This window comes from Mauremys reevesii, linkage group 24 (genome assembly GCF_016161935.1).
Source record: "Mauremys reevesii isolate NIE-2019 linkage group 24, ASM1616193v1, whole genome shotgun sequence".
NCBI classification, from domain to species: Eukaryota; Metazoa; Chordata; order Testudines; family Geoemydidae; genus Mauremys; species Mauremys reevesii.
In genome coordinates this window covers 20,283,093-20,303,766 of record NC_052646.1, presented here as the reverse complement: position 1 = coordinate 20,303,766, position 20,674 = coordinate 20,283,093, and the positions used below count along the sequence as shown (strand labels likewise).

The window sequence follows — 20,674 nt, the reverse complement described above, 5'->3', positions numbered from 1 at the left end:
AGCCCCAGCTGTGCAAAAAGGAGAAACATCTGGCCGCCGTTGGGTTGGAGGATGGCGGCTGGGAACTGCTGGATTGGATGGAGAACAGAGCCTCGGTCCATGGTGGGGGCATTCGATGGTTTTCTGGAGGAAAACTTCAGCCCAATGGGAAACAAATGGAACAAGGGCAGGGTGTGGGGGAGAAAAGGGCGAGGGACTGGAACCTGGGGAGACACAAGAGGGATTGGCCAAGAGGGATGACCGGGCTATTGACTCAGGGGAACGTGTTGGAAAAACAAAACTTGGACCTGTAGCCTTTGGGAAAGCAACGGGAGTCGTCTTCGGCATCACAACATTTGCTGGAAAAACCAAACGGCCCGTGGGAGCGTCGGGTGCAGCCCGTGAGAAGCAGGTCACCTCCAACGGTTGGATTAGGAGAAGGTTTACTGGAGAGACTCAAAGGCAGAGAGGAAGACGTGGCCAGCGCTAAAATTGCCGGATTCTGACTGTTTGAGGGGGGGCTGGAGGAAGAATTGAGAAATTTCAGTGGAGAGTTAAATAAAGTGCAGATTGTGGTGTCGTAACAGGGAACACGGGTTTCATAAGCACCTTATCCTCACTAGGACTGAGAAGCCCCTTTCCAACGGAACAAACACAGCGTCTCTGGGTGGGCTGAAACATTTGCTCCCTCAGCCAAACTGTGGGTCCCCCCATATGCAAAACTGTAGGTCGAGCTGTGGGTCTACTCTGTGTCCCTTGGCCTGGGGCACCCAAAGACTTACCAAGTGGATACACCTGACTGGTTGGATCGTACGTGGCCACCCTTCGCTAAAACAAAGGGTTGTGGAAAAGCCTTTGAGTGTGTTGAGTTTGCCTGGGCTAAGCAGGCAAAGCAAATCGGTTACACTCGGCTTCCAAAACACCAGAGTGGAGTTAGGTTTTTAACCCAGGAACAAACGGTTGGGTTTGATTCTCTTTTTCTCCTGTTTATTCAGCGGTTTGTGGTTTTCTGTGATGACAGGTGAAGCCCCTGTGGGTTGAATGTATGGGCGCGGTTTCTTTTTTTAAATAAGGGAAATGACGTGTTTTAAACTCTGGAAGGTTAAGCTGCTGAAGGCAAAGGCGGCTCTTACCAAACTACTATTCTGTGTAAAGAAAACTCAGGCTTGATTCAAAGCTGCTCCAGCATGGGCTGCGAACAGAGGGTCAACCCACCCGGAGTGAAGGCTGTTGCCGCACGAAATGTCTTGCGGTGTTTGCTGTGTGCTTGCCACGTGTGGCTGGTTGTATACTGGAAACAGTGCAGGGTCAGCGTTGCAGGTCAGAGCTCTGTGTAGGGGGCAGCGCGCACACACACACACACACACACACAGAGCAGGGCTCAGCCCCTCCAGCAGGGGGCAGCGCACACACACACACACACACACACACACACACACACACACACACAGAGCAGGGCTCAGCCCCTCCAGCAGGGGGCAGCGCACACACACACACACACAGAGCAGGGCCTATCCCTCCAGCAGGGGGCAGCGCACACGCGCGCACACACACACACACACACACACACACAGAGCAGGGCTCAGCCCCTCCAGTAGGGGGCAGCAGGGACACACACACAGACACACACACACACACACAGAGTCACACTCAGGCTGAGATCATCACTAGGCGGTACAACTTTAAACATAGATTCTCTTGCTCAAACACACCCGTCACATGTGCAGCCCCCACCCCCGTAAAATGCAACCTCCCCAACCCCACCTCAGCGTGTAGCTTCCCCACCTCCCCCCAGACCCACCTGTGGCATGCGCAGGGAGTGATTGCTGCAGCATCACCAAGCCAGTCCCCAAACAAGCGATGCAACATGCAGGAAACGCACATCAAGGAAGCGGTTTGATGTGTCACTTCGGGTGTGTGCCGTGCCCTGCACCCCCTGCCCGATGCCTGACTCAGAGTGACTCAGCATTGCCTCGCCGTTGGCCAAACAGCGGCACCCGGGGGACGAAATCCAGACTCGAACCGAGGTGGGGTTTAGACCCCAGAGAACTGGACGAAGTTTCCTCCCGGAACAGGACCAGGTGGTCCGGGGAAGCCGTGCGGAAGGAGGTCCCGGAGGGGATCCCACCCTCTGGAACCAGAGTCACTAGCGAAAATAATGGTGACAGTGTAGGCACCAACTCCATGGGTGCTCCGGGGCTGGAAAAACAGTGGGTGCTCAGCACCCACTGGCAACCCTGCCGATCAGCTTCTCCCCCTCCCCCCAGCGCCTCCCGCTCACCGAGGTCACCTGTTCAGTGGCCTGCAGGAGGCGCTGGGGGAGGGGGCGGAGCAAGGGTGGGAAGAGGTGGGGTTGGGGTGGGGGGCAGGAAGAGGTGGGGTAGGGTGGGCCTTGGAGGAAGGGATGGAGTGGAGGCAGAGCAGGGGTCTAGCACCCTCTGGGAAATGAGAAAGTTGGCACCTGTGGGTGACAGAAAACCTTCACCTTGATTTCGTCTGCAGTGTAGCCTCAGCTGTGTTGGTCCCAGGATGTTAGAGAGACAAGGTGGGGGAAGGAACAGCGTTGATTGGACAAGCTCTCTTGCCAACAGAAGTTGGGCTGATACGATGTGATGCTGAGCAGAATTTCACGGGGGAATTTTGCAGGAAATGTCCACTGCAAAGGACTGTCCCAAGCCTCCAGTTTTCATAGGTGTGATGGCCAGGGGATACAGCTGCACTCACCTCACCTGACTTTCACAACACGGGCCGTAGGATTTCCCGAAATAATCCCCATTTGGGCAAGAGCAGATCTTCTAGAGAAACAGCCAATCTTGCTTTTAATATCGCCAGGGATGGAGAATCCACCGGAGCGCTTGGTCAGCTGTTCCACCAGTTAATTACTCTCACTGCTAAAAAATGGTGCCTTAATTCTCATCTGGATTTGTCTGGCTTTAACCTGCAGCCATTGGATCGTGTTTGACCGTTGCTGGATTGAAGAGCCCACGACCAAATTTCTTTTCCCCGTTGAAGACTGTGATCATGTCACCCCTTCACCTTCTCTTTGTTCCACTAAATGCATCGAACTCCTGGAGTTTCTCACGCTACGGAAGGTTTTCCAACCCTTTAATCATTCTCGTGGCTCTTCTCTGACCCCTCCTCCATTTTTCAACAGCCAGAATGCGACACTGGAGTCCCAGTTTTGACCTGTTCCTCGTGGTCACAAGAGCTAGAAATGGATATTTTTTTAATTTGACAAAAGTGGAGATTGTCACATATTCACCCGACTCCAGGAACTGGGGCTTGAAGAAAATCAGCAAACATTGAAAGAACTGGCCGTGCCTGAGTGGCGAAATCTTTCAGCAGACTGTTATCCTGGTTTTTTAACTATTCTAAATGAAATGATCCATATCTACACCCCACTGGGTGTTGGCTTCTGGTCTGTTGTCGCGGCTGTAGCTTCCCTTACCATCACTGTGAGGTGCCTGGTATTTTTAATAAACCGCATCTTGCTACTTCCCGCTTTCTGTATGAATCAGTCGATGTAAAGAACAGATGTGCTAGGAGGGGAGCTGGAGAGGACGTGTATTTCATGGGCTAATACACCGCCTCACTGAAACCACAGCAGCTCTGTGAGAAGTGATTTTCCTCTGGTCTGTGCATAATATCTCACCTAGAGCTGGTTTATGGGCATTCATAGCTCCCCCATAGCCCCAAACACTTCCCCCTTAGATTGGTGCCAGTAGTGGGATCCTTGGTCTTCCCCCAGGTATCCAGTCTCGTGCTTCTATCTATCTACAGTGGAATTTTGCAATTCTCCCACTCGTAGACCAAGTGTGGACACAACACCCATATGTATCAACCATCTATTCCTAGCCTGGTCCAACTAGGCATCTGTTCAGAGCTAGCGGGAATGCTCTTCTGCTGGAAAACACCATTTCAGCAACACCGAAATTCCCTGTGGGACTGCGCCGATTTTGATGAAATTTCATTTGGGGTGGGGAGATGGAAAACAAACAAAAGCGTTTCAATACGGCTGCAGCTTCGACCTTTTTGGGGGGGAACATTTTGATTTTTCATTTCTTTGTGAAAGATTTTGATCTGTTTTGTATTAAAATTGTGTAAAAAACATCAAAATCGAAACCAAATGCTTTGATGGATCCACAATGAATGTTTCCCCCCAAGTACCCATCTAGCGGGAAGTGTTGACATTAACGATTTGCATCTGGATTTGTAAAGAAACACAAAGTCACCAATTTTCCCATAAATTGGCAATTCCCATTCCCGCACAGCCCTGCGTCTCTCTCTTTCGGGAAGCTGTGATTGCTTCTACCCCGTAACGAGCCTTCTTAAAACAAGGAGGTTTATTAGCAAATAGAACAAGGCAGCAGAGAAACCGATTTCCAAACAAACAGCCGACTCGGACGCTTCCTCTCCTCTGAAATACATTTCGCTCCAAGCTAAGGGCTTGGCTATGTGGGGACATGAACACCTGCTTTGCAGTGGGAGGAGATCAACGTGCAAGAGGAAACTTTTAGTGCGCAGTAGCAAGGTCCATGCGACAGCTAGTGCACTAAGGGCACCTAAGCTAGACGGGCTTCCCGAGCCCCGGGACAAGAGCACGCCCAACTCCCTGTCCCTTGACAAACTCAGGAGCTCTTGGTCTCAATTTCCTTCCCAGGGAACGCGTGTTCCAACCTGCCCGTCTTTGTCAGGGAAACATTTTGCTGGGGGAGGTTTAGGTTGGATATTAGGAAACACTATTCCCGTCAGAGGGTGGTGAAGCACTGGAATGGGTTCCCTAGGGAGGTGGTGGGATCTCCTTCCTTAGAGGTTTTTAAGGTCAGGCTTGGCAAAGCCCTGGCTGGGATGATTTAGTTGAGGTTGGTTCTGCTTTGAGCAGGGGGTTGGACTAGATACCTCCTGAGGTCCCTTCCAACCCTAATATTTTATGGTTCTATGATTCTATGAAACTCCATTTATTAAAGCGCCACCTGTCTGCATCTGGGCCCATTACCACCCTGCTCACTGGCTTTTGTTACAGGCCTGAGGTGTGACGTCTTCCCTTTGCCCAGTCTTGGCACAATGAGCGCATTGATCTTGGTCAAGGTGTCTGTCCCGCCTGGCATAAGGGGGGCCCTTCAGTTGGTCGGGGTCTGTGCAGCACCCGGCATGATGAGGGTGTCACGGAGTCCCCGGGCGATGCTCTGGAACTGCTCCCCACAAAGCCAGTCAGGACTTTGGGGAGCCTCCTCTCCCTCGGAGCAGCCTGTCTGTAGGACAAGAAGCTCCCACGGCTTCACCTCCTGGGTCTGACCTTGGAGCATTCAGCATGTGCCCCTGCGTGCGCTTCCCACAGCGAGTCTGCCCCGGCGGGGTCCTGGGGAAGCCACAGGGTCCTGCCCCCCCACTGCGCAGTCAGATGTGACTCTCAGCCAGCCAGTGACACAGAGGTTTATTAGATGACAGGAACACGGAGCTTGTAGGTACAGAGAATTGGACCCCTCAGCCGGGTCCACTCTGGGGCCCAGCGAGGCAGACACCCACGTCTGCTCTCACTTCCCATCTCCAGCCAGCTTCAAACTGACACCCTCTCCAGCCCCTCCTTCTCTGCTGAGTTCCTTTCTCTTTGTTCTCCCAAACCTTTAGCATCCCCTTGCAGGGGGGAAGGGCCTGGGCCATTAGTTGCCAGGAGACAGAGGGTCGGCCAGAAACTGAGGCCCCCCCCCCACAGTGTTCAGAGGAAACGTTAAGAACAGTCCCACTTTGTCACAGGGGGTCCCAGAGACGATATCTCCTCTGGACTCTCCAGTTTGTCCCCATCTTTCCTACAGCGCAGTGCTGAGGGTGTACCCAGTTCTCCAGCTGGAGCCTCTCCAGTGCCGAGCAGAGCGGGACAATGACCTCCCGTGTCTGACCTACGACACCCCGGTGAATGCACCCCAGAATGCTACTGCAGCATGGCTTTGTCACTCAGGTTCAATCTGTGACCCTCTTTGACCCCCAGATCCTTCCCAGCCATACAGCAATTCCTCTGTTTGTAGCTGTGCATCAGCTTCTCCCTTCCTAAGTGATGTTCTTCACTCTTGTCACAATGGAATTTCCTCCTGTTGATTTCGGACCAATTCTCCAACTCGTCCAGGCTGTTTCGAACTCTCAGCCTGCCCCAAAAAGTGTTTGCGACCCCTCCCGGCCTGGGGTTAGCTGCAGAGCTTAGAGACATGCTCCCCGCTCCGTTATCCGAGTCATTACTAAACATATGGAAGAGTACCGGCCCCAGGACTGGCCTCGGGACCCCACTAGACGCCCTCCCAGTTTGACCATTACTAGCTACTCTTTGAGGAGGGTCTTCCAACCAGGTGTTCACCCACCTAGTGCTGATTTCTCTGAGCCCTCATTTCCCTGGCTTGCTTATGGGAATGTCAAAAACCGAACGAAAATCAAGATCTCTCCCACCTTAGCATCTCCCCTGTGCGTTAGGCCGGGAACGTTGTTGATCTTCAGAACCACCCAGCCCCACGCCTCCCACGGGGCTGCCCAGGGCGTCAGCTGCTCCCCACACATTTCAGTCATTATTTTGATTCCCTTAGTTACGCGGCCAGCGCCGAGCAGTAACCAGGATCCTGAGGTTTTGCTGCTGCTTCTTTCTCTCGCCGCTTCCGTTCTCTATCTGAACCAGCCTTTGGTTCTGCTATAAAGGAAGGAAGAGTTGGGGCTGTGGCTGCAGCTGGTGACTGAGACTTCAGAGAGGGAAGCGCCCGGCTCCACTGAAGCCTACGATAACCAAAGGTACGTTTATTATTCTTAATTCTGCGGTAGCAGCCGCTGGCTCCGGTTGGCGATGGGCATCCGGGAGCGCCAGGTGCTGTACGCGCATACTGAAAAGATCTTGCAGTAGAAGCTCAGGGTTCCTGTTGTTCCAGGCGGTGCACAGACCCCAATATTGTCTCTGTTGTGCTGGGTGCCGCACAGATCCCAGCCGAGATCAGGGCCCCTTTGTACCAGGCACTGTGGAGACCCTGACTGAGATCAGCTGCTGCATAAGCAGCTCATGACAGACAGTCCCTGCCTTCAAAATGCTTGCACTCTAGATAGACTCAGGAAGGATCAGTCTCCCCACTTAACAGATGGGGGAAACTGAGGCACGGAGCAATGAAATGACTCAGCAAGGTGTCTGTGGCAGAGCCGGGAATAGAATGTGGGTGTCCTGAGTCCCACTGGGACCGATACTGCTCAACATGGCCATACATGGCTAGATTGTAGGGCTCAGTGGGTAGTGATCAATGGCTCCATGGCTAGTTGGCAGCCAGTATCAAGCAGAGTGCCCCAAGGGTCGGTCCTGGGGCTGGTTTTGTTCAATATCTTCATTAATGATCTGGAGGATGGCGTGGACTGCACCCTCAGCAAGTTTGCAGATGACACTAAGCTGGGAGGAGTGGTTGATACGCTGGAGGGTAGGGATAGGATACAGAGGGACCTAGACAAATCAGAGGATTGGACCAAAAGAAACCTGATGAGGTTCAACAACGACAAGTGCAGAGTCCTGCACTTCGGACGGAAGAATCCCATGCACTGCTACAGACTAGGGACCGAATGGCTGGGGAGCAGTTCTGCAGAAAAGAACCTAGGGGTTACGGTGGCCGAGAAGCTGGATATGAGTCAGCAGTGTGCCCTTGTTGCCAGGAAGGCTAACGGCATTTTGGGCTGTATAAGTAGGGGCATTGCCAGCAGATCGAGGGATGTGATCACTCCCCTCTATGCAACATTGGTGAGGCCTCATCTGGAGTCCTGTGTCCAGTTTTGGGCCCCACACTACAAGAAGGATGTGGAAAAATTGGAAAGAGTCCAGCGGAGGGCAACAAAAATGATTAGGGGGCTGAAGCACATGACTTCTGAGGAGAGGCTGAGGGAACTGGGATTGTTTAGTCTGCAGAAGAGAAGAGTGAGGGGGGATTTGATAGCTGCTTTCAACTACCTGAAAGGGGGTTCCAAAGAGGATGGATCTAGACTGTTCTCAGTGGTAGCAGATGACAGAACAAGGAGTAATGGTCTCAAGTTATAGTGGGGGAGGTTTAGGTTGGATATTAGGAAAAACCTGTGAGGTGACCAAGTTTGCAGATGATACAAAATTACTCAAGAGAGTTAAGCCCAAAGCTGCCTGCAAAGAGTTACAGAGGGATCTCACCCAACTGCGCAACAAAATGGCAGAGGAAATTCAAGGTTGATAAATGCAAAGTAATGCACATTGGAACACATAATCCTAACTCTACATATAGAGTGATGGGGACTAAATTAGTTGCTACCACTCAAGAAAGATCTTGGAGTCACTGTGGATAGTTCTCTGAAAGCACCCACTCCATGTGCAGCGGCCGTCGAAAAAGCGAACAGAATGTCAGGAATCATTAGGAAAGGGATAGATAATAAGACTGAAAATATCATATTGCCTCCATATTAATCCATGGGACGCCCACACCTTGAATACCGCCTGCAGATCTGGTGGCCCTATCTCAAAAAGATCAATTGGAATTGGAAAAAACGCAGAGAAGAGCAACAAAAATGATGAGAGGGATGGAACAGCTTCCGTATGAGGAGAGATTAATAGAACTGGGATTTTTCAGCTTGGAAAAGAGACGGCTAAGGGGGAACAGGAGAGAGGTCTGTAAAGTCATGACGGGTGCAGAGAAAGTGCACAAGGAAGTGTTATTTACTCCTTCACATAACACACGAACCAGGTGTCACCCAATGAAATTACTAGGCAGCAGGTTTAAAACACACATAAAGACATACTACCTCACCCAGCACCCAGCTAGCCAGCGGCATTCGCTGCCAGGGGCCGGGGGCACCATTTCAGATTGGGAGGGAAGGGGGGGAATTTAACCATCATTCCAGGAGCTATGTAGGCAGCTGAAAACTTTAGTTTTTTGGCAGATAATAACTTGGAATTAGGTGGCAGACGCTCTGCATCTAATTCCTATATGAAGATAGAAAACTATAGATACAAATCCCTGTGAAAGCCCCATTTTATATGTATGTGTAAATTTAGAACAATCAGGAGATAACACAGTAAAATATTCCCACCCCCAAGCCTGGAGGAGTCAAGAGAATAAGTATCAGAGAGGTAGCCGTGTTAGTCTGGTTCTGTAAAAGCAGCAAGAAAATCCTGGCACCACCTTATACAAGAGAATAAGAGCAGCCAGACCGGGTCAGACCAATGGTCCATCCAGCCCAGTCCCCTGGCTACTACCAGAAGACAATGCCAGGTGCATCAGAGGGAATGAACAGAACAGGCATTGATCGAGTGACCCATCCCGTCATCCACTCCCAGCTTCTATCAAACAGGCCAGAGACACTCTGAGCAGGGGGTCACATCCCTGCCCATCCTGGCTAATAGCCACTGATGGACCTGTCCTCCAGGAACTTATCTAGTTCTTTTTTGAACCCTGTTATAGTCTTGGCCTTCACAACATCCCCAGGCTGACTGTGAGCTGGGTGAAGCAATACTTCCGCTTGTTTAGTCATTTCACTGGGCGACCCCGAGTTCTTCTGTTATGAGAAGGAGTAAATAACACTTCCTGAACCACTATCTCCACTATCTCCGAAAACATTTCATAGACCTCGCTCATATCCCCTCTCAGTCGTCTCTTTTCCAGGCTGAACAGTCCCAGTCGTTTTAATCTCTCCTCATAGGACAGCCGTTCCATCCGCCTCATCATGTTTGTTGCCCTTCTCTGCACCTTTTCCAATTCCAATAGATCTTTTTTGCGATGGGGTGATCAGATCACGGTATTCACCATGTGGGCGTCCCATGGATTTATATAGAGCCCATATTTTATTTTCTGTCCTGTAACTGATCCCTTTCCTAACGATTCCCAATATTCTGTTCCCTTTTTTGACTGCCGCTGCCCATTGAGTGGATGTTTTCAGAGAACTATCCACAATGACTCCCAGATCTTTCTTAGATGGTAACAGCTAATTTAGACCCCACCATTGTATCTGTATAGTTGAAATTGTGTTTTCCGATATGCATTACTTTGCATTTACTTTCCTATATCGGTTTTGGAACCTTAATACAAAGCTAACATTTTCATTGATATGACCTTTTGGAAAACGATAAGCAAGCAAATATACTCACTTTTAATTTGTGTATCTCATTTCTCCTGAAAAAGCTGAGTCGAAAGTAGTTGAGTTTTCCCTCAACCATTCTTCTAAAACATGGAATAACTAATAAATTAGAGACGTTCGTTTTGACACTAGCTTAAAAAAAAGGAAGAACAAAAAGCTTTTCAGGTGATAATTGGAAAGAAAATATGACAATAAATTGGCCAACACGGGTTTCCTATCAGCTCTCGGAAACCTGAAGGTGTATTTCCAGTAGATAACAATGTTATCACCTTTTTCCAATGGCGATGTGTTTTCTTATCTTATTAAGTTACTCAGTAACTAGAAATAAAGTCTTAAATATTGTAATCTATTTATACGATGCATTTGATAGTTCTCCAGCACAAATGAAACACCCTCGAGTTCAAGGAACTCCAGGTGTAGAGATTCCAAACATAAAAACCAATTTATAAATTGAACTTGTATTTACAAAGGACTGATCTAAAAGCTGGTTGTAGCCTCTGGAAACTGTTCAGTTTTATAATGTACTAGAGGAATCCTGAGTCTGTATCTACAGTGACCCAACTGAATGATTCTCAACGTGCCATAATTAAAATACAATCTGACACTAGATGTGTTAAATGTTATCAAGAACATTTGCCCTCGAAGCAATGTCATTTCTAGGGCACACTCAGATATTAAGGAAGTTAGTAGAGACCTGTTCCCAGGCTGTAACAACCTGGTACGATTAAGAGCCCTCCAGGAACTGTGAAAAAGTCCCTGGGTCCATAGACTAACTGAAGAAAGGAACCATTTGTATGTGCTGGTGGAGATGCCGAGGTACAGACAATAACGTCCTCAGGTTTCCGTCAGGAGCGACTGAAAGGTCTCAGGGCAGCACCGAGGGTGACACTGGAAATAAAACTGCCCGGCTTTGTGGGGGAGACTCCTGGAGCTCAGCACTCGCCAGGTCCCTTCTCTGGGCCAAGGCTGGCCAGGCCCTGCCCTCCCCTGGCTCCCGTCCCACCAGCGGGGGAGCGAGGAGCTATTTCCCCACAGGAAGGGCTTTGAGTGCCCTCCGGTGCCGGGGCGGCGAGCGCTGCTGGGGGCTGATGGGCACCCAGGCTCTCAGCCGCCCAGCCGGAGGAGGCATGTGGGGAATGCATGACACCCGCTCTGCTCAGGGTGGGGGTGGACAGAGCCGTATGGACAGCTCCCCGCTCCCGGCCACGGAGCAGCAGCAGCCCACACAGCTGGGGATTTACACCCCACAGCCCGGAGCCGAGAGGGGGCCGGGGGGGGAGCTGTAGGTGCAGCTCCTGGGGGACAGCCCTGTCAGCCAGCAGCCATGTCCCACTCCGACCCCAGCTAAGGGCTGCGGGTGCCTCCGGAGGGAGACAGGGCAGCGGATCATTTTCCTGTTTGCACCCTGCCGTGGTGGGAAACTCGGGGGGTGGGCAGAATCCCCCCCTTGCCCTTTCTAAATGCCCCCCGCCAGGGAAGGTTGTGAAACCCATTAGTATAACTGGGTTCAGAAGACAATGAGATCAGTTCCCGGAGGACAGGTCCATCAATGGCTATTAGCCAAGGTGGCCGGGGACGCAACCCCCTGCCCTGGGTGTCCCTAAACCTCTGACTGCCAGAAGCCGGGAGTGGCCGACAGAGGCTGGATCACTTGGTAATCGTCCCGTTCTGTTCATTCCCTCCGGGGCACCTGGCCAGACACAGGTCCCTGGGCTAGATGGGCCATTGCTCTGGTGATGTTGATCTATTTTCTAGGGGTCTTAACTCATTTCATTTTCTTTCTAGCCCCCTCCACATTGTAACTCTCAGGTTCAGGTCCCCGAGGCTCAGCGACCTGATCGGTCCTAACTCACACACACCAGGTCCATGGCTGAGACAGGGAGGGAACCCAGGAGTCCTGGCTCCCAGCCCCGGTGTCTGCCTGACCTGTCAGTGTTTGCTGTCCCACAGGCCTCACTCAGTGCCGATCACAACCCCGTGCTCTCCTCCGTCATGGCGAAAGCGCTCGTCACCCTCTGCGTCCTCGGTGCTCTCCAAGCGACCGCGGCAGCTCAGAACGAAACGGGTGAGTCGCCGGCGGTGGGGGCCGGCAGCCGGAGCCGTGGCCACCCCACAGGGGACAGGAGGGGCGTGGGCCTGCTTTAAAGAGCCTGTGAGCCCTGTAGCAGAGCTCGCTCTGTTCTGTGATTGAGACACCCCCATACTCCGGGTCGTCTGGGGATAACTTTGGTTGGAAAATGAGCGGCAGCAGAGGGTTCCCTCCCAACAGAAATGTCAAGCTGGAAAATCAAAACATGCAAAATTTCAATCCTGAAATGCTGCCGCGGTGCCTCATGGGAGCTGTAGTTCAGGGACCTAGTGCTCTTTCTAGGAGGGGAGCTGGGTCTAGTGGTTAGAGCGGGGGAGGGCTGGGAGCCAGGACTCCTGGGTTCTATCCCCAGCTCTGGGAGGGGAGTAGGGGCTGGGACGTCTGGGTTCCAGTCCTGGCTCTAGGCGGGAAGTAGGGTCTAGTGGTTAGAGCAGAGAGGCTGGGACCCAGGACTCCTGGGTTCTCTATCTGTTTCTGGGAGGGGAGTGGTGTTGAGTGGTTAGAGCAACAGGGGCTGGGATCCAGGACTCCTGGGTTCTCTCCCCAGCTCTGGGAGAGGAGTGGGGTCTAGTGGTTAGGGCAGGGGTGCTGGGAGCCAGGTGTGTCATGAGACACGTAATCCAGGCAGGAGAATGGGAACAGGAGGCAACTGAATTTCACCTCCCATGATGCACCAGGTGCCATTTCTGGCTTCAAATATGATGATTTTTGGCCTCCCAGATCAATTCAGTTTCTGGCCATTCAGTGTTTCAGCCGCAGGGGGGCTCTGGTGAATGCACAGCTACGTGGGTGGGGAAAAAGAACCCCCCCCTCCACCCCAGCTACCCAATGGGCTGTGGGTGGGGAACTGGCCCAGCCAACCAGCAGGAGGTGTGGCCCAGCTGGCTCTGATCAACCACCAATCGCTGCCGAGGCTGCGGGCAGTGGGTGGAGCCTGAAGGGTATATGAGTCGGACCCCGTGCACTCCAGGAGGGCCGGGGGGTGAGAGGTGACCCACGGCAGAAGGGGTCACTCAGCCGCAAGCCCTAGAGACAGCACCAGAGCTGGGTCTGACCCACAGCTCCTGTTTTGTAAGAACTGCTGTGTCCTCTGCTTTCCTGTCTGCCCCTCACCGCGGGTTCTGGGGCAGCTGGGCCCCCAGGCAATCGGAATATTCAGCCCTGTGCCAAGGTCCATTTTCCATCCACGAATGGACGGGATGGGAAATTTCCCGCCACCGTCGGGACCCGGTGGGGTAACGTTTGCAGGTTATTATTGGGTGAACGTGGAAGGCATTGCAGCCCCTGGGGTGGAATAGCGCCCCCTTGAGCCAGGGTGGCTGTAGGTGAGCGAGGCTATTACACACTTATACGGGCTTTTGCACACTGAGCTCTGTGTAGCAGTGCCAAGTCTGGGGGAAACTGAGGCAAGCAAAATTGGGAAGCCAGACGATTGGGTACAAAGATGAGTTTCTCTCCCTGCTCCCCCTCTTTTCAGGGCTGCCTCTGGCCTGTTTCTACTGCAAATCTGGGCAAAGCTGTCACACCGTCCCCCAGACCTGCTCCTCGCCCCAGGACTCCTGCATCATCGTTCAAGAACACAACACGCTCGGTGAGTCCCGTCGCGGTGGCTGCGGGAGGCGCCCGTGCGGCGGGACCCCTGCTCCTGGGCGCGTTTGCCACGCGGCTCCCTAGCTGCCTGAATCGGCTCCCGAGGGCGGTCGTGGGGTCCCCGTCAGCGGAGGTTCCCCGACCAGGCTGGATGAACACCAGTAAGGGCTGGTCTAGGTTGCCTTGGTCCGCCCTCAGCACCAGGGGCTGGACTGGATGAGGTCCCTTCCAGCTAGAGGCGGCATGCGGGGCGCTCGCCGGGTGATCACAGGGAACCCCCCGGCAGCGAGGGGCTCCCCAGGCCTGGGGACCATATGACAGCCAAAGGGAAGTGCCTGCCCTACTCAGCGTCATGGCCCAGGGATAGCAGCCCCACCCAGTGGGATGATGCCACCCCCCCCCCCCGTGATTCTGGGGGGGCAACGCCAGTCAGGACCCCGGAATTGAGCCTAGCAGGGAGGGCACCCTGGGACGAACCCCCACTGCTTCCAGCCCTGCGGCCCTACAGAGACGGCTGGCGATGGTTATAAGGAGCAGGGGGCTGGGGGGGCATATCCTGGAATGGCCGTGCTCGGGGCCGTCCCGCTGAGCGAGGAGCCAAGGAAGAAAATGTAGAGGGAACGGCTGGGATTCAGGGCCCGATCCCCTGAGGTGCCCAACTCTCCTAGGTCGGGGCCTTGGGTGGGAGGCCCCTCTCTCTGCCTGGGATGACGTCTCCCCTGGAGGCAGGCACCCAAGTCAGGCCAAGTATTTCTCGTTTGGAAAGAAACAAGGGAGCCCCCCAGGCCTGTCTGATCTCTGCTCTGGGAGCTGCTCAGACTGGGGAAGCTAGCGGAATGGTCCCCGGGCTGGGGAGAAATTGTCTGTATGGCCCGGTGGTTAGTGCACTCACCTGGCTGTGGGAGACCCACCTCTGACGACCTGCTCATGCCAATATTTAAAGGGGGGTGGGCGGCTGCGGTGGCTCCGTCAGTGTAGCCGACGCACGACGTCCCCTTCTCGCTTCGCTGCCTTTCCAACAGGTGCGGAGAATTCAGGCACGTACCAGTCCTGCGCCGACTCCCGCCAGAGCCTCACGGGCTTCCTGGCTTTTTACTTTGGGGACAAGGTGGCTGTGGAGATCCGGTCAGAAATTTGCAAGAGCGGCGACTGCAGTGCCGAGTCCACGCCCTCCAGTACGTACCGCCGGCGGCGGGTCTGATTTGTGGGCGCGGGGAAGCCACTGGCTCGAACCCCAAACCTTCAAGGATCCGCTATTCCCGGCCTCGGGGAAAAGCCAGGGGATTTCCGAAGACCCTGGGGCAAGCGCGCGGTTTGGGGGGAAGTCATTTGTCATGGGAAGCAAGTGTGGATGAGACGTGTCCAGGGGAGAGAGGGACGTTTTCATGCCTTTGTCCTGGTAAGACCTTTCCTTGCACACTGTGTCCAGCGGTGGTCCCCCACCTTCAAGGCAGATGAACTCAAACTGGGCCAGGTGCAGAGCAGGGCTACTGGGCTGATCGGAGACATGGGGAGCCAGATTTCTGAGAGGGGACTGGGAGAGCTGGGTTTGTTTAGCTGGGATAATGCAGGCTGAGAGGAGACCTCATTGCTCTCAGGGGGCATCTTCTGGGGTGCAAACCGGACCAGTGAGGGGTCACTGCCTGCCCTGTAATCACGGGTGCCCTAAAATGCCCTACTTCTGCAGCTTACAGCCCGGATGCCTGCAGCCTGCGGTCCCCTGAGCGTGTGTGGGCTGGGCAGCAGGGGTCCTGGTACCTTCCCTCCATGGCTGCTGCTTTCAGAGGTGACCCCAACCCACGCCCCCCAGTCAGAGGCACAATCCGGTTTGTTTGCTCGTTTAAAGAGACCCAGCAGCTTGCCACGGTACCGGCAGTTAACCGTCACCTCTGTTCAAACACAGCACCAGGTTGGCTGAGATCAGTGGTTTTCAGCCCGTCTGAGATGCCCAGAGGAGGCCGCACCTCCGTTCGGAATTCTTTAGGGCCTTGCAAACGGATGAAGGTCACAAGCCACCGATTTAGGTGAAAAGTCAAACCGGTTTCTTAACAAGAGGACGTAGGCGGCGCGGACAAGCAGCAGGACTGGAGTTAGGGAGGGTTGCAAAGAAACTGACATAAAAAGCCACGTTTGAATGGCTCAGACTCAACCAGCCGCTGCTTTGGTTCGAGGTCCATTTCTTACAGACCCTTTTCTTCAATCCCTTTGGTTGAAGAATCCATCTCGGCCTCCGTCGCTGGACAGGCACCAGCAGGCCGGAGCTCCTGCACGCGGAGAGAGATGGGTCCTTCCACCGAGGCGGGTTGAAGCCCCTGGAAACTGCTGGGTTTTGCCTCTCGAAAGGAGCAAACGCGCACGGAGCAAGGCGGGCGCAAGCCCTGACTGGTCCGGCGTGTGCCCCAGAACGCGACGCGGGGAAGCAGCCCCGAGGGAGAAGAGTGATCGGAGTTGGTGGAAGACGCGGGCGTGGGAACACACGGGCCAGGAAGCGACTGAGGCTGGAAGTCAGGATGTTTCTAGCGGCCAGAGGGGAGGGGTGGCGGGACAGCTGCCCATTGGAGGAGGGGGGGCAAAGAGCTGCCTGGGCGGGACGATGTGCTGGGTTGATGGCCCGGGAGGGTGCTGCCTGCCCTACGTTCTCCTGCCGCGGTTTCTTCTTGGATCAAAACCTTCTTTCCCCGGCTGCCTTTCAGGGCTGGCTATCAGCAACGTCCGCAACGGGCTGCAGTGCCCGGCCTGCTACGCCCCAGGCTCCGAGAGCTGCGAGAGCGACGGGAGCCTGCGCTGCACGGGAGGTGCCGACCAATGTGCTGTCGTCGTCGGGACGCTGGCGCAAGGTGCGTCTTCCTTCGCTCTGGGGACGGTTAAATCCCCGGGGAGCCGGGGGGTGTCCTGGGGCTCGTCCGCGCCGGCTGAGCTGGCAAATGCCCCTTCGATTAGCAACAGCCGAAACAATAGAGGCTGTCGCTCAAAACAAAGAGCTGCATGATCAGGCTCTGTCCTGTCTCTGAGTGCTCCCGCTCTAACCACTAGACCCCACAGCCTTCCCCGAGCCAGGGATAGAACCCAGGTGTCCTGGCTCCCACCCCCCCACTCTAACTCATTGCACCCCACTCTCCTCCCACAGCCAAGGATAGAACCCAGGTGTCCTGGTTACCAGCTCTCTCTAACCACCAAACCCACATGTCCTGGCTCCCAGCCCCCTCTAACCACTAGACCTCATTCCCCATCCGGAGCCAGGGATAGAACCCAGGAGCCCTGGCTCCCAGCCCCACTGGAGATTCCAGCAAGACTTGGAGTCCCTTTGCATATTTTTGGTAATCCGCTCTGGTCAAAAGTTATCCCCTTTGCTGAGCAGCAGCAGAATTCTGAGGCCCTGTAGGTCAGTTTCCCACTGGAGGAGAAATCCGTGGGGCAAAGTCTAGTATTTCCTTAGGGCAGCTTGCTTGTTTACACTGTTTGCACCAGTCCTGGAACAGAGGTGGGTGCAAACGGCATGCAGGCTGTCCCCTTAATCTCTGTTCAAACTCAAGGGGCTTTCAGGGAATATTTTTGAAGTCAGAAATTTATGCAGAGAGCGATTTCTTCTGCTACTTGCCACAGCTGCCCTAGAAAGATACTGCATGAAAAAAACCGGCCCACACGCTTGCCCGACTAGGTGAAACATCTGCCCGGAGGGTCATTACTTCTGTAAGATGAGCACACTGCACCCCCTAAGAGCCCCCCTGTGCCTCAGGAACTCCCTGCAACTCCTCCTTACTCCATGTGCCCCCCATACCCGGGTATCCCCAGGCCAGGGGCTCCGCATGGTCCCCTCCGCCAAAGCATGAGATGCTGTCACGTGGCGTGCAGGACCTCCCTTTGCTAGGCCAGTGATAACGACTCCGAGGCCAGGGCATCTTGCAAAGAAACGTGGGTGCACCTTGAGGACCGCGCTGGAAGAAGAGCGGGGTCCCCCCAACCCCCCGAGGTTTATTTTACCTCCAGGCTTGATACTTGTTCCACCGCTGCTGGAATCCTGTGGCCAGTGCTGGTGTCGGAGCTCGGTGGTAAATTGGAGCGTGGTCGGGGGGTCAGAGAAGAGCCATGAGAATGAGCCAAGGCATGGAACACCTGGCTTTAAAGGCCAGGGCCCTACGCTACGCAGGACGCCACGTTCGCTGATCACAGGGTCCTTCCTGGCCTGAGAATTCATGAACTGGGCCAGGAGCTACCTCAAGGTCCCTGGAGAACCAGCCGGGCCCGATCATGGCGTCACAGAAGGGGGTTAGGCCGTGCCGCGTCTGATCTGCTCTGGTTTCCCCACACAGGTAGCGTCACGATCCCCTTTGCCGGCAGGGGCTGCGCTACCCGGGCGGCCTGTGAAATCAAGACGCTGGAATCGGGGGTGTTCACCTACAAACTGACCAAAACCCAGTGCGGCCCAGCGCCCAGAGCGCAGACCAGCAGCGCCACCCGGACTCTGGCCTGGGGTCCCTTCACCCTGGGCAGCATCGTTCCCCGGGTCCCCCTTTTCCTCCCTGCCCTTCTGGGGCTATTCCTCTGCTGAGGCCCCATCAGCATCCCGGCTGCCATTGGTGTCTCAGTATAACCAATGTGCTCTGCCCTTCCCCGTGCCTGACTGTGCCTCAGTTTCCCCCTCGCTGTAAGGGGGAATGGTGCCCTTCTCTTGCAAAGGTCTTTGGGATCCCTGGATGGGCGGGGGCTTGAGACAGAGGCCGATGCAGCCAAGAGGAGACTCTCTGCTAATTCCGCTGGGGCTTGGAGCAAAGTGCGGTGTATTATTAATATCCCCTCACAGCTTCTCCTCCAGCCTCTCAAAGATCCCTGGGAGGGAACAGAACCCAGGAGTCCTGACTTGCAGCCCCCCCCCTGCTCTAACCACTAGACCCCGCTCGCCTCTCAGAGCCAGGGTGAGAACCCAGGAGTCCTGGCTCTCAGCTCCCCAGAAACTCCAGAAATGGTTTGAGTCCCCCTGTGCGTTTCTAACTGCTCTGAATAAAGCACAATCAGAGATTCAGTCACCCAAGAGCGTCTGTGCGTGCGTGTGTGTTTGCGTGTCAGCTCCGCTTCCATGTGTCTCTGCCAAACACAAGGGCTTCAGGGAGCAACTCCGCCTCCAGAACTGACTCCGATCAGAGGCTGCAGGGCACAGCAAACACACCTGCTGTTTGCACACCTCCCTCCACACAAAAACCTTGCACAATTCCCCCACCCCCGAACTAGCAAAACCCCAGCACATCTCCCCGTCAGTCAAAACTCGCTCGCACAATCAGAAAAGTCCTGCCCAGGCTAAGTGTAACAGCGCCACCTGGTGACGCCTCGCCTGCCCTAACGATATTCTGGAGTTCCCCCTAGTCACTATTTACGTGTTGTTATGCTGAAGGTTGCTAAGGGCTGCCAACGGGTGATTCTTGGGTGCACAGACAACCCCAGACCTCATGAGAGCTGATGGCTGCGGCAAGCACCTTCCTTCAGGCTCAGGGCATGGAGCAATTAAGCCCCTCTAAACAGCAGAAAGAGCCATGAAAATGGAGGTGACCACCCAAGGCACCTGGCTGCTCAGAGCTGAGCCCTGTGGACTGAGGGGAACTCAGGCACTAGGAGATGGGCTGCAGCTGCCGTGCATAGGAGGCAGGAAGCCAGGAGGAGCAGCGAGCAGGGCTCTGGGACAGAACAAGCTGCAGATAACAACAACAGAAAGAGCAAAAGCCAAGAGCCGACTGCAAAGACAGTGTTGCCAAAGCTACTGATATTTGGTGCCTTGCTTAGAGACCCTGCTCCAGGAGTCACGGGATTAGGAGATAATTTCAGTTTTTGTTAAAAAAAATTAATATATTTCTAATAGAGCTGCTTACAAATTTCCCAGTGGCTCATTCCTCAGCCGGAGGCTGCTGTACATGGAGTGTCTGCAAGACTAATAATGTCTTCGGAGGCTCCCAGGGAATCTCTGTGTTTATGTGGCCCAATATGAGTGACTCCCAACCAGCTACCACTACCGGCAAGTGGATCAACACACGTCTCCTGGACTGTGACCGGGGTCCCAGTGGGGGCCAGCTGTGGTCACTCAGTTAGGGTGAACTGCAGAGAATGGGGCAGACTGTGATGGGCTGAATCACAGCAACCCCTTTGGGAACTGCCGCCTGATGTGCTTTGACGACCTCAGAGTCTGTTTTCCCTGCCAGCTTGGGGCTTCAGTGCCCTGCCTGGTTTGAGCCGGACCCGCTAGCCTGCTCCAAACACAGCCCCAGGTCTGAAGCAGGTCCCCCAACAGCTGCAGGTTTAACTGAAAGCAGCTTAAGAAGTGTTCTTGCCTCTAACACTCAGATGCCCAACTCCCAGTGGGGGTCAAACCCCAATAAATCCGTTTTACCCTGTATAAAGCTTATACAGGGTAAACTCATAAATTGTTTGCCCTCTGTAACACTGATAGAGAGGGATGCACGGCTGTTTGCTCCCCCAGGGATTAATACGTGCTCTGGGTTAATTAATAAGTAAAAAGTGATTTTATTAAATACGAAAAGTAGGATTGAAATGGTTCGAAGTAGTAACAGACGGAACAAAGTGAATTAGGCGGGAGGGAGAGCTCAGTGGTTTGAGTGATTGGCTTGCTAACCCCAGGGTTGCGAGCTCAATCTTTGAGGGGGCCCCTTAGGGATCTGGGGCGAAATCGGTACTTGGTCCTGCTAGTGAAAGCAGAGGGCTGGATTCAGTGACCTTCCAGGGTCCCTTCCAGTTCTAGGAGATAGTGTAGCAGGGTGGACCCCTGTTCCGGCCCTGAAGGGGTTAAAAACAGTCCTGGGAAGGGGCCGAGGCTTGAGAAAGCAGCTTTTAAGCTGGGCTGATTGGGGAAGTGGCTGCAGCTGGGCTACGCCCCAATCAGGCCCAGCTGGCCCCTATAAGAAGGCCAGGGAA

The 20,674-nt window shown here is 54.2% G+C and overlaps 1 protein-coding gene across 2 annotated transcripts; it reads left to right on the top strand.

Annotated features, from left to right (window-relative positions):
• Window positions 1-6,569: 6,569 nt before the first annotated feature.
• On the top strand, window positions 6,570-18,775 carry LOC120390682 (phospholipase A2 inhibitor and Ly6/PLAUR domain-containing protein-like). Of its 2 annotated transcripts, none has more exons than XM_039513473.1 (6): window positions 6,570-6,747; window positions 12,043-12,145; window positions 13,647-13,760; window positions 14,782-14,934; window positions 16,453-16,596; window positions 18,070-18,775. In XM_039513473.1, exons 2-6 carry the CDS (start codon window positions 12,073-12,075, stop codon window positions 18,306-18,308), a joined length of 723 nt encoding a protein of 240 aa, XP_039369407.1. In that variant the 5' UTR covers window positions 6,570-6,747; window positions 12,043-12,072; the 3' UTR covers window positions 18,309-18,775. The 2 variants fall into 2 exon arrangements, with proteins under 2 accessions (XP_039369407.1, XP_039369406.1); XM_039513472.1 differs by having other exon boundaries at window positions 12,031-12,145.
• Window positions 18,776-20,674: the final 1,899 nt, after the last annotated feature.

Coding starts and splice junctions, on each gene's coding strand:
- LOC120390682 (XM_039513473.1), top strand. CDS start 12,073: ATGGCGAAAGCGCTCGTCACCCTCTGCGTCCTCGGTGCTCTCCAAGCG. Junction 14,935..16,452: donor TGCCGAGTCCACGCCCTCCA/GTACGTACCGCC, acceptor GCTGCCTTTCAG/GGCTGGCTATCAGCAACGTC. Junction 16,597..18,069: donor CGTCGGGACGCTGGCGCAAG/GTGCGTCTTCCT, acceptor TTCCCCACACAG/GTAGCGTCACGATCCCCTTT.